Source organism: Miscanthus floridulus, chromosome 7, assembly GCF_019320115.1.
Source record: "Miscanthus floridulus cultivar M001 chromosome 7, ASM1932011v1, whole genome shotgun sequence".
In the NCBI taxonomy this organism is placed as follows: domain Eukaryota; kingdom Viridiplantae; phylum Streptophyta; class Magnoliopsida; order Poales; family Poaceae; genus Miscanthus; species Miscanthus floridulus.
In genome coordinates, this window is record NC_089586.1 from 121,376,972 (window position 1) to 121,390,173 (window position 13,202).

The 13,202-nt window shown below is 45.7% G+C and overlaps 2 protein-coding genes across 2 annotated transcripts; one reads left to right on the forward strand and one right to left on the reverse strand.

Annotated features, from left to right (window-relative positions):
• Positions 1-4,923: 4,923 nt before the first annotated feature.
• Positions 4,924-5,848, forward strand: LOC136467767 (uncharacterized). The gene has a single exon (XM_066466550.1). It carries the CDS (start codon positions 5,005-5,007, stop codon positions 5,632-5,634), a length of 630 nt encoding a protein of 209 aa, XP_066322647.1. The 5' UTR covers positions 4,924-5,004; the 3' UTR covers positions 5,635-5,848.
• Positions 5,849-6,651: 803 nt separating this feature from the next.
• LOC136467768 (annexin Gh1-like) lies at positions 6,652-9,504 on the reverse strand. Its single transcript, XM_066466551.1, has 5 exons — positions 9,237-9,504; positions 8,990-9,135; positions 8,685-8,903; positions 7,468-7,680; positions 6,652-7,106 (listed from the first exon to the last, which is right to left on the reverse strand). Exons 1-5 carry the CDS (start codon positions 9,310-9,312, stop codon positions 6,816-6,818), a joined length of 945 nt encoding a protein of 314 aa, XP_066322648.1. The 5' UTR covers positions 9,313-9,504; the 3' UTR covers positions 6,652-6,815.
• Between the last annotated feature and the right edge of the window lie 3,698 nt (positions 9,505-13,202).

The following is a 13,202-nucleotide window of genomic DNA, read 5'->3' on the forward strand; positions in this document are numbered from 1 at the left end:
GAGAAGAAAAGAAAGAAGATCCAAAACCAAGAAGGGGAAGGGAGAAGAGCTAGAAAGGCGGCTTATCTAACGAAACCCTAACCCTAACTCACGACGAGGAAGGAAAGAGAGTGAACGGACAAGGGGAAGAGCTCCTACCTAGGGTCCGCCCGCTCCGTCTCGACCGCCAGCCGTCGCATGGACGCCGCACGGGAAGTCAACCCCAGCCGCTAGGGCTAGAGAAGCGCCGTCGCACGGTCTCCGCCTCTGGCTCAGGCCAAAGGGCACCACTGTGGTGTCGCTTGACGGTGCCGCGCATGGCTCTAGACGCATGCATGCGCCGGTGAGGGGTGCCACAGCGGCGCCACCATCCTTCCACCGTGGACTCGCACTGGTGTCTATCAGCGGCAGGCTGCCACAGGGAAGTCTCGAGCCGGGTGGTCAAGGGCAATGGCGCAAGGCCGCTCGACGGCGGTGCGCTCAGCCTCGGGCGAGCGCGCTCACCGACGAAGGGCCCCGTGGTGGCGCCACCATCTTCGACCGCCGAGGTCCTAAAGAGAGAAGGGAGAGAGCGGACCGTCGCGGGCGTAGAGAGAGAAAAGGGAAGGGCGAGTGAGGTAGGGTTTTGGGGCTTGTGACCGGCCGGGCTGAGCCGCACACTGCTGCTGCGCTACGGGCCGTAGGCCGTTTTCAGTATCAGGCCGGATTGCACAGTAACATTTTTGAATTAGTTTTATTCTTTTTCATAAGCAATTTTGATGTTTTTAGTCTAGTTTTCAATCTCTGCTCAAATTTGAACCGACGGGATAATTTATTTAGAGAGTAGATAAGTATACAGTGATGCTTCTGAATAAGTATTATCTTTCAAGAAGATTATTTTTTCATGTTTCCGCTGCAAAGATTAATGTTGATTATCTTCTAATAAAATTTGAACCAACGGGAGAATTTAATTTGAAGAGGAGTTATATTTAGTAAATTATGATTATGTTTATCCTCTAATTAAATTAAAACCAACGGAAAAATTTAATTAGAGGAGTAGTCCGTTTTTTGTTGAAGTAAGATTATGATATTGTTATTTTCTGACCAACGTTGATGATGACAATATTATAATAAATTTAAGTTTAAAGTTTAAATCTATGATAAATTCTACACCAACGTGGTTAATTTTTTTCAGAGAGTAGATAAGGACCAAGAAATATTCCTGAACTAAAAGAATGTATTTCATTATCAAGTTTCCGCTGTAATGATGTTAATTATCTTCCAATTAAATTCGAACCAACGGGAGAATTTAATTTTGAAGAGCAGTTATACGAATTTCAAGTTAATTTATGAGTTTTATGTATTAATTCTATTTTCTGTCCAACGGTGATGTAGAATGGATGTAGAAGCATATTGTATGTTTTATTTTAACCAACGAGATCACTCGATTGCATGTCAACGGGCTGCAATGTTGGGGTATGTGAATGAAAAGGCTTGAGTCATGCCAGTTTAGGACAATTTATGTTAGTTTACTAATTTTCTGATTAAATTGGAACCAACGGGAAGATTGAATTGGAAAATGAAGTATAAGTGAATGTTTTAGTCGTCATGACTAAGTTTTGGTATAGATGTATCCCGCATGGGGAGAAGTTTTGGCATAGTAATTATGCTAGTCCATCCTGCATGGCAGGAGAAGTTTTATGATGACTCATATGTTTTTGTATCCCGCATAGTGAGAGAAGTTTGGGTAGCTCTTATGCTATCCTAGTATTGACCATGACACAATAGAAATGCATCGTCATGGTCAATACTACTAACCAAAGGATAAGAAAAAGATACAAGCGTGACTTGCAAAAGTATTGCTAATGAAAGACCTCGTTGAGTTCTTAAAGTGAATTAAGGAAAGTGTACTCCTAAACGGATCAAGAAATAACTTCGTTTACATGACACAATCATGTGAATGAAGTAAGTTAAAAGTGTCTCCTCGATTATAGGCTTTCTGAATAGTTATCGAAATTATGGCAGTAAAGTTTATACCATATTTTGATGGGGGAAATATTAAGATCAATTAAGAAAAATACTCTTCATTAAGAGTGAGATAAAGATTAATTAAGATGAATGCGACCGTTGGAGGAGTACAATTGTCACAACGATGATACCCTAAGCAGAGAAATAGCTAAATTCCTGGACCCTTTAAAGTTCCGACAGAAAGATAGCGTAGTTAGCCTCCAAGATGTTAAGATGATGCTTAAAGCGCCATATGAGGTTTTAACAGATTAAACCCAAAATAAGAAATTTGAAGATACACTATCTTTAGAAAAGATGAGAAGATCTGGGGGAGCATGGTATGTAGAGGCATGTAGAGACCTAAGACTTGAAGAGAATCGAGACTACACGTCCACTTCAGTGATTCAAAATAACGAATTTCTTAATACCTATTGATGTTGTATGACTTATACAACACCTATTGTTGGCTTTTCAAAGAAGATGAATAATGTAAACAAGGATCTTGTGATACAGGAGCCTGTAGAATCAATTTCCACTTAGCAATAAAGAGCAACAACAGCCTCATATCAAAGTGCCAGTAGCTGAGGCCCTAGATGGCCTCAAAGAATTAGTAAACCAGTTTTCTGATGACTATGAAGTCTGTGTTAGTAAAGAAATTCAAATAAAGGGTGATCCCACCTCATTTGAAGAAGCCATGAGAAGCGTTTACTCATTTAAATGGCAAGAAGCTATGAAAGTTGAAATGAATTCGATGAATACCAACAATGTTTGGGACTTAGAAGTAATTCATAATGGAGCCAAAATAGTAGGTTGTTAATGGGTCTATAAGACAAAATGTGACTCCAAAAGAAATATAAAAAGATATAAAGCTGAAATGAATTCGATGAATACCAACGATGTTTGGGACTTAGAAGCAATTTCGAATAAAGCAAAAAAGTAGGTTGTTAATGGGTCTACAAGACGAAATGTGACTTCAAAGGGAATGTAGAGAGATATAAAGCACGACTTGTAGCAAAAGGCTTTACACAAAGAGAATAAATAGATTACGATGAGAGTTTTCTCTCCAGCCTCATGCAACGATTCTTTAGAATTGAAATGGTGTTATTTGCACATCAAGATTTAGAGTTACATCAGATGGATGTAAAGACGACATTTCTCAACGGAGATTTGTATAAAAACGTTTATATGGCACAACCCAAAAGGTTTTGTCATGAAAGAAAAGAACACATGGGATGCCGCCTTTAGAAATCTATTTATTGGTTAAAAGTAAGTCTCTGGACAGTAATATTTGAAGAAACAATAAGAAAGTTTGGGTTTAAAGAAAATAAGAAGAACAATAGCGTTTATACGAAGTTCAAGAATGGAAATTTTATTTTTCACATCCTGTGAATAGATGACATTCTACTCCCTAGTAGTGATGTTAATATGTCATTGGAGAAGAAGAAGTTTTGTCCTCACATTTCAATATGAATGATCTTGATGAAGCGGCATTGGTTCTAGGAATCGAAATTCACCAAGATAGAAGAAAATGAGGTATTAGGACTATCGCAAAGACATACTTAGAAAAATTCTAAAAGAAATAAAGTATGCATGTGAGTAAACCTACGCCTGCTCCTATAGTCAAGGATAGTAGTTTTGGGAACTTTAAGTGTTCCAGGAACCGATATGAGATCGATCAAATAAACATGGTTTTATATGCTTCAGCTGTTGGAAGCTTGATTAGTGTACAAGTAGAAGTAAGAACTTACCCTGACGTAGTTTATGTATCCAGGATATTTTGGCAGATGTTCAGTCTAGATATAAATCACTGGAATAGAGTTGAAAATGTCTTGTAATTTTACAAAGTATCATAGACCTCATGCTGAGTAAGAAAGGGCAAGTACTCTCAAATAATTGAGGGTACAAATGTTAAGTCTTGGCGAGATGTATAGTGAAATTCACAGCAGTTGCTAACACTCGCAGTTGGAGTATTATCGTGAAAAAGCTCTAAAGAAACAGTTATAGTGTCATCAGTAATGCATACCATAGTATAGCTTGACATGAGGCTTAAGAAACAGGCAAAAGGAGGTTAAGAGAATTTGTACCCAGATTTAGCAATGGTAGACAACAGCAATAATCATTTAAAGTAAGTTAACTCCTAAGACAACAGGTCAAATGTGTTGCCAGACACATTGACACTAAGTTATATGTTGTAAAGGAGAAAATCCAAAATTATTTTGAAACCATTGAGCACATAAGTACCGAGTAAGTACTTGCGGATCCGCTTACCAAAGACTAACCACCCAGTGCGTTCAGAGAACACACAATCGACATGGGTTTATGGGAAAGCCTATGATTTCTGGATACTAAGGGCATAGTTGAGTATCTGTTTTGAAACAGAGATGTGCATTATAGCTGTTAAATATAATGGCAACTGACCATGACGATGAGGCACGCTCTATGCACTGATCTGTGATGGAATAAGAACAAGATAAAGTAAGTTAAGTTTAAGTTATAAGGTAAGATCACGGGGAAAATGTTAGTTTGATCTCCACTAATTGGTCCAACGAACAATCGGACCCCTTGACCGTGTTCTGATCGGGAACACATAACCGACCACTGGTCAGCGGACCCCTGTCACACAGCATTATAAGAGAGAGGTGGGAGCCAGAGCGCTAGACACGAGGTTCGACGTCGCCACTGACCCATCAAAATAACCATAGAAAGCCCCTCCGATCATGGACAGCGTTGCAAGTGACGTAAAACCCCGCCGACCGCGCCCCATCCTCTTGACTCTACCGCAGTACCGCGTCCCGTCCTCCATCTCTGCCAACCCCAAAGACATGGGTCTCTCTCTTTCTCTATCTCCCTCTCCCGATTCAACCAATCTACACCAGGTCATCCTAAGAATCTAACACACGATTCTCAGTTACCGCAGGCCACGGCCAAGTTTGTTTATATATACACACATCAAACTCCCGTGGCGACCCCGGCCCTACGCGCCATTTCGTGCCATCCTGACACGACCTGAAAGCAAAGGAAAGCTCCACGCCTCCACCGATGTACTCCTTCGAGCAAGACCACACGGCGGCAGAGCGTACCACCACCACGTTCGACACGAGCTACCAGCCCTGCGCCGGTGCCGCTGGCCGCTCGCTCCAGTCCGCCCATCATCCCGGCGGCCAGCAAGTCCTCCGGACCGCCGCCGGGTCCGGGTCCGGGTCCGCGCCCGCCGCCGTGCAGCCACGGCGCGCCAAGAGTAGTAGCAAGAAGCACGCGGCGGCGTCGCGGCACTCGTCGTCGTCGCGTCGGTCCTCGACCACCGTGGTCGCGACCGACGTGAACAACTTCCGGGCCATGGTGCAGGAGCTCACCGGCTTCCCGCCCGCCGCCATCTTCCGGCCGCTGCCGCGCAGGGTGCACGCGGCCAGCCCCTTCGTCGCCGTCTCCGCGGCCGCGGGGCAAGGATGTGGCGGCCGGGAACAGCACGGGCACGCAAGTTGGGAGGCGACAAACAGTAGTACTACTGCCGGCGGCGGCGGCAGCAGCAGCCCCGACGACGCTCCGGCCGTGCCGCCTGTGGCGCTGGCGGCGCAGCAGCCGCAGTTCGCGCCGCTGGGCGTCTTCGACGGCCTGTCCGACCTCGGCTCGCCGGAGTTCGACTCGTGGGGTGATTTGTCCATCGATTAAGTACGCGGTGGCGGGCTAGATTTGAAGGAACGATTATTCAAGGATGGTAATCGGTGGGGTATTTGCTAATTTCCTCGTGTTCAAGCGTACGTGTTATGTTTTTTACTATGTGCATGTGTAGCAGTTAGCCACCCAGTGGCAGTAGTGTTTGTTGTTTTCACAAGATATGCATTAATCATGCTCATGTGATGCAAATCACCTCTCGATTGACCTATTTGGTTTTTTATTAATTACAGAAGAGTGCTTACTGTCACAGAGGGCGGCTAGGTAACAACTATTAAATGTTACTGCTGCTTGAAATAACGGACGTGTCAATGTTTTTTTAGATTTTTCCATGTTTTTTTTCTTGTTATTAAGAGATGCAGAGTAGCATAAAAAGGAAAAAGGACAAATCAGACAGACAGCCAATGATGCGTGGACGACTGGACATTCATATGACGGCTGACAATTAATTTCATTGTGTACATACAAACTGACGAAGCTATCTAGATGTGTTGCTCTTTTGTTTTTTTTTTCTTTTGTTTTCTTTTGAATATTCAGATGTGTTGCTTGAAGTCATCCATCCATATAAGAGGAGCTGGTACAAGAGCCTGAATTGACAATTTGCGCAACAACTGCCTGGCACTGAGGTTGCCACCTTCCTGTGATCTCTTGATGTGAACCTCTACGTGTCACGCACGCAGCATATGCGTCTTCTGTAGCAAGTCTTGGTCATGACACTTGACAAGCTCGGTTGAACACTTGAACTTGTCAAGCACGTCCGAATATTGCACTCGTCACCGGATTGCGTCACGAGTTGAATACAGCACTGCATGACTGCATGAACATCTGGCTGCTCTACTCACGACTGTTTTAAATAACCAGAAAAGGCAAGGAAAAACTCAAAAAAAGAGAAAGCTATCATAAGGTCAGAATTTAGAACAATCAGCATCCAGCCTGAATCTTCTCATCAGTCATCAGGAAAGGATAGCCATAATAAACACAGCTTGTGTTAATGGCAGTCAAACGATAACAAGCTTATCGAGAAGGTTTTTTTTTATTTAACGGGCGCTGCTAATGCAGGCTAGGTTACACACATATTATTATTCAAAAACACAACCACGTGTATACCACATCGATGCAGTTTTTTTGTTCCCATCAAACGAGGAGGAGCAAATGAGATGGAGTTGAGGCACCCCTCCTCACTCCGCCCCTAGGAGGGCAAGCAGAATATCCTCATAATCTCTAGTTGTATCTTTGGCAACAGCACGCTCCAGCGGCACACTGTTCCTCTTCTGGTAAGCCTCCTTTATCAGCTTCAGGTCGACCTCGGCGCGAGTAGTTATGACCCTGGTAAGAGCATCCTCATCTGTGCCCACGCCTCCAAGAGCCAGTCGAATGACTTTCTCGAAGTATCTGTCAGGGCAGGTGAAGCACCGTATGATCGCCCGCAGTGTTGCAAGGAACTCATCCTTGGGGTCAGCTTTCAGATCCTGTTAGAAGTGAGCAGCAAAAAACATTATCAGCAACCGAAAAGTCTCTAAAAGAAATTATAAATAATTCCTCGTCTAGCAGTCTACAAGCATTTGAATATTGCAGAAAACGTGCATGGCAAACAATAACAGAGACAATGTTGATGAGTAAACCAGAGCTTTACAAGCGACAATTCATTTTCACCTGGTTGACTGATCATTTTAATGCCATATATGTAGCCCAAAGGAGGGGTAGTAAAGAAATCAACCCCGAAAATAGGAGCATAGGTAAAATATACAGACGTTTTTGAAGGGAGGTGGGTTCATAAGAATAATGCGAGTCACAGAGGTTACCAACAAGAGCTTGCTTATCGCTATTTACCTTGTTGATTGCATGACCGAACTGATCCTTGTAGCTATTGAATGTTGCAAGTAGCTGAGCTTTGCTCCGTGTGGTGAGAATCCTGATGATCTCCTCGTCACTGTAAGCCTTCTTATTGATCTTCTCATGAAGAATTTTGGCTTCAGAATGGGCCAAAGATGTGTTCACCTCTGGGCCATCATAGCGATATGCACTTACAAGAGGCACTAACAGCTGAAACGAAGAAATGATCATTCAGAATTTACTTTACCAACTTTCAGTTCTACTCTACTAATAAAAAAGGTGTTATTCAGCAGCCTCTATCAATCCAAAAAAACAAAAACAGCATCCAACTTAATGAAGAGTAGCATGCCGACAGCCACCAGATGGCCTAATTTTAGTGAAAGAAAGAGAAAGGAAATCAGTATCTTATCTTGACAGATAGCGGCCACAAAATTTCTCAGATGGATCATCTATTACAGCGGCTATGCTAACCAAATCAGCCGTATCAAGGTTGAGAAGACTAGTTATATGTATCAGCAGTACCATCAGATCTGTAACATCTTATCTTTATGCTGCACAGTAAACACTAGCGTACGGAACCAAAAAACATAAAGAGTTTCAACAAAAACTAAAATAGTATCACATTCTAATATTGTTGGACAGAGGTATCACTGTAGAATATCTACAAGCATGTCATGATGCAGTTACAAAATTTGGGTTCTGCATCAGTAGACATATCCAAATGCAATAAAAAGCACATCCAGCTTAATTCAAGATTAACATGTTGCCAATCATTGTCTAGTCCGTTGAACCTAATTAAATTTGCAATCATGTATCAGTAAGCTCGCACAATGGAGGAAATCAGTATCTGATTTCGGCCGCACATAGCACTATAGCAGAACCTTGCCCCTTGATACCGAAAAATGAACCGTATGGCTAGTAATGGACCTGTCTAGTCCAAGACGGGTTACCACCAGCACTCTAGCAGGACTATCAGATCCATGACATCTCAGTGTGAGAAATGACTTTCACCTAGAGAATCAGAATGCACAGTAATGCCACAGACGAGAGCATGAAGACTCAGTTAGGTGATAACTGATACAAGACATAGTAGCAAGCAACGAACTGATTGGACTGCAGGTCGGAAAAAACAGATCAAGATCACCTATCGACAAAAGCGATCTATCTATATATGCAAGCAAACGTCAGATCGCCATAAAATCCGAGGCCTTCACCTTGCGGAAGTCGCCGGTGACGTGCGCGGCAACGTCCTCCTCGAGCGAGCGCTTGAAGCGGTCGTGGTACGCCTGCTTGGCCGCGAAGAGCTGCGCGGGCGTGCGCGCGCACGCGATCTCCACCAGCGCGCGGCCGCCGGGGTGCCACTTCTTCGCCTCCTCGTTCGCCAGCACCGCGTCCCTCTCCGCGGGGTCCAGCGTCCACAGGATCACCGCCCTCTGGGTCATTCAGGGACGAACAATTCAACCGATGAGTCAATCAAATCGCGCGCGTGCTTTCGATCCCTCGATCTGCTGCTACCTACCTCGAACTTGCCGTGGATCTCGTCGCCGAGGGCGCGGAGCAGCTCCTTCCCGTACACATCGGCGTAGGCGCGGCGGATCGCGCGGCGCTGCGCGGCGTTGCGGTGGGCCAGGATGGAGATGATCAGCTTCTCGTTGGTGCCCCAACCTGCGATCGATCGGAAACGCGGAGCGCGTCAGTCGTCGGCGCGTGCAGCGAGAGCGCGCGCCGGTGCGAGTGAGGAATGCGGTCGGGGGTCGGAGTGGGACCTTCGAAGGCCTTGTGCAGCTGCTCGCAGTCCTCGGCGACGGCTGGGACGGAGGAGGGAACGGTGAGCGTCGCCATTGCGTCGGTTCGGGTCGCGTTTCGATCGCTGTGCTGCGTCGGTGGGATCTGGGAATGGGATGGGGGGACCGGGGGAGGGTATGTGTAGCAGGCAGCAGCGGAGGCCGCGGTGCGCGCGGGGAACAGACGCCGGGAGGCGAGGGGTTCTGTCTGGGGTGTGGAGGGGTTTGCGGAGAATGCCTCGCCTTGACGATCGGGGTGGCGGGCCAGCCGGCCAGCCAGCGAGGGACATGTCTTCGATGCCGAAGTGGTTGGCATTTGGGACCCGCCTCGCGTACGTGTCCATGGCTCTCCATTATTATTTGGGGCCACGACCGCCGGCCCGGCCACGACATCTGGGTACAGACGCGCAGTGATGTTGATGGTGTGGAATTCAGTACTCAGCACTCAGCATGAGGAGAGCCTTGTTTAGTTAGGCGAAACTTTTTAAAAAATGTACCGCACTTTCGTTGTTATTTGGTAATTGATGTTCAATCATAGTCTAATTAGACTTAAAATTTTTGGAAAATAGTACTGCACTTTTGTTGTTATTTGGTAATTAGTGTCCAATCATAATCTAATTAGGCTTAAAAGATTCGTCTCGTGAATTTTATCTAAACTATGTAATTAGTTTTATTTTTTATTTATATTTAATGCTTTATGCATGCGTCTAAAGATTTGATGTGGCGAAGAATCTTAAAAAATTTTGTAAAATTTTAGGAACATGCACGTAATAGACATCGTGGATTAGGTGTTGCTAAAAAGTCAGCACCATGTGTGCCAGTAATGAGCCTGCGTAGAATACTAGTAGAACGTTCCGTGACAGGCGCGGTCACCGGTCAGGATGTGCCATACTCAGCGTGTTCATTTGGGTGTGGCTTGTCGTAAACGATCGTAAATTTCTAGTCGGAACAGTATTTTTTCTCTCATATAAATCAGCCAACAGTATTTCTTCACGAACCAGCAACGATACGAACCAGCCAACCGAACAGACTGACTGTTGTTAAAAAACGAAAATGCTACGAGAAAGACGTCCGATCCTCTGTACGCTCTCGTTCCCAGGCCGCCACACTAGTCCAATGACTCAATAGTCATAGTCTCTTATCCATAAGTCTCGAACCATGTCTCCATTCTCAAAAAAAAATCGTCGCAGCTCGAGCGAACACGCTCCGTCGCGCTGCCCCGACATTCTCCACGGCGGTCGGGGGCCTAATGGCCAGCATCTTCATTGTGCCCGAGCGTGCTCGCCCGCCTTATACCTCTCCATCGTGCCTCCTGGTTGCCCGCCTTCCTCCTCTCCACCGTGCCTCCGGCCCACACCGGCCTTCTTTAGCTCGTTGGCCGCCTTCTCCACTAGAGCAGCGATAGCTCGCGCTGGACCCGCCACGGCCTCCTCCACCGGAGCGGCGCCAGCTCGCGCCAGCATGAGATCAAGAGCGCCACCATCTAGCACCGCGCCAATCGACCTTGTGTCGAAGGAAGGGGATGCCTGCGCCACCGTAGTTCCCCACCAGGTATGTCATGGCCATGCGGCGATGCTATGTTTGAAGTGTTTCTCGACGTTTTTTAGACATGTTGCAAGCATATGTTTCAAGTGTCATGTTGCAATGGTGTTTCAACTGTATGTCCCAAGTGTTTCATCATTTTTAGACGTATGTTGCAAAGGTTTCATCTAAATGTTGCAAAGGTAGATCTGGTGTTTAAACGTTGTGGTGGAACCCAGTTGTCACAACCATATACATACAGCTGTTGGGCCTACGTGTATGCGTGTGGGAGCGGAGGGACGTGAGCGGTAAGCGTGGGAAACCAGATCAGGCGCAAATCGAGACGTGGCGCTGCGAAGGCGCGCATACGCGGGTAACGGAGCGACGTGGGCTCCACGTGAAGCAGGTGTAGACGTGCGGGCAGGCACAGCTGGCGTGAGCCCCGGATGAGATGTCGGTCGTTGATACTTTGTTGTTTGAACGAAGTCAGAAAATGCAGGGGACCCCGAGTACCGATAAGAAGAACACACAAGCAACGCTGCGCACCTTCTGTGGCCCGGCAGCTTGCACCAGCTTTCAGATAGGTTATTATTACGCGTGGAGGACGCTATGGTCTCCGTCTTCATAGTGTTGTTCTGCTGTTGCTCGGCCGGACGGCCGGACCCCGGACGGCAAACAACTTCTGCTTGGAAAGTGGAAACGTTTCAATCGCCAAATATGACTATTCGCACTACCTGCTGTGGGAACCTGGAAGGCTTGAACCCATCGCAGGTCTTAAGAGCAGCTTCAGACAGGGTACCAATAGTTCTCCAACTACAGCCACTAGTGTACAGATTAGCTTCTTCAACAAGTGGCACGCGCACGTCTGTGCGACCTAGGAGCTACTTTGTACCAATTTGGCAAAGAGTTTGGCAGGGATATAAACGGACCTACAACAGTAACTGCTGCCAACTCAAATGCGCCAGCCCGCGGTTCCAGAAAAACTGAGCCCGGCCCAAACCCAAACATCACCGCTCTCGGCCTCGATATAGCGTGCTGTGTCGTTGCGAGCGTGCGTGCATACCGAATTTTTTATTTTTTTAACCCTTTTTTTAAAGTTTTTTCACAAATACGTTCCTGGAGAAAAGATTTTAGAATCTTGACCCTTAGCTCGATATGCCCCTAGAGGAAAAATTTTAGAATCTGAACCCTTAGCTCGGCACCATCGATGTTGGCACCGAGCTAAAACGTCTCGGCGCCAGCCACTCTGGTGCCGAGCTCGACACCGTAGATCTCGGCGCCGAGCTCGGCGCCAGGGTGAATGGCGTCGAGCTTGTGTTTTAACCCCGGCGCCAACCTTCCTGCCCGAGCCTTCTTCCTCTTCTTTCTCCTCCCTCTCGGGTTTTTCTCTCTCCACTTCGCCCTACCTCACGAATCGGTATATTGGACCTTGAAAACTTTGATTTGATCCGTAGATCTTTGAGAGCAAGGTATCCTCGCTCCCCTCCTAGTTTTTTCACATCGATTCAGTATATATTAGTCGGATTTTTCAATCTAAGAATCGTTATTACTTAGGGTTTTATTCTATCCCTCAATATTTGTATTATACAACCGTATGATGATGCTAATGTGTAAAAAATCAAGCAAACCTAGGCGCATGTAGTTATGTTATGGGTTCATTATTGTGCATCAAATGGGAAACCCTAGGTTTAGGGTTTAATGTTAATTGCTTTTGGTTCTTAGAACGAAATTGATTGTATTATGGTTATGGTTCTCATTGACATTTATTTGTGATGTTTTGATTTATGTTTGTTAAATTACATCTGTTTTGTTAGATGCAAGAAATATTTTGGGAGGAGTTTTAGCGAAAACCGGGTCGTCCTCGAGAATTATACCCCGACGCGTTGCCCCCGTCCCTTCTGACCTCCCTGTCCCTAACTGTGACTGTGGTTTCCCGGCCCATGTTTTTTAATCGAAACATCCGGACACAGTGACGCGATGCTTCTATACATGCAGTCATTTTAATGTAAGAAATTATTTTCACTGTCTTTTTTCTTTATTTGTGTAAGTATGCTACTAATATTTTGTTGGAATCTCGTTGTGTAGGACCATGAGAGGTGCTTTTTCCTTCAGTAGATCGACGGCGTAGACAAGTTTGATCCTAGGTACCTCCTTTTCGATGATTGGTTTAGAGAAAGACATCCACGTGAGCACTTCAATCGGCTGGTTCCACCCCCCTAACCCTCCGCCAATGATGGCTAAGGAGAAGCACCTGGCCGCAGTTAGAGGACTCGAGGAACCTCCTCTGTGCGATTGCGGAGATCGAGCTGTGATAAACTCTGAGAATACGTTGGAGTTTGTGTGTCCAAACAAGCATGAAGTGCAAAAGTGTATGTGTTAAAATGTTGAGCTATATGTGTTCATGTACTAATGTCACCTTATTTAGGT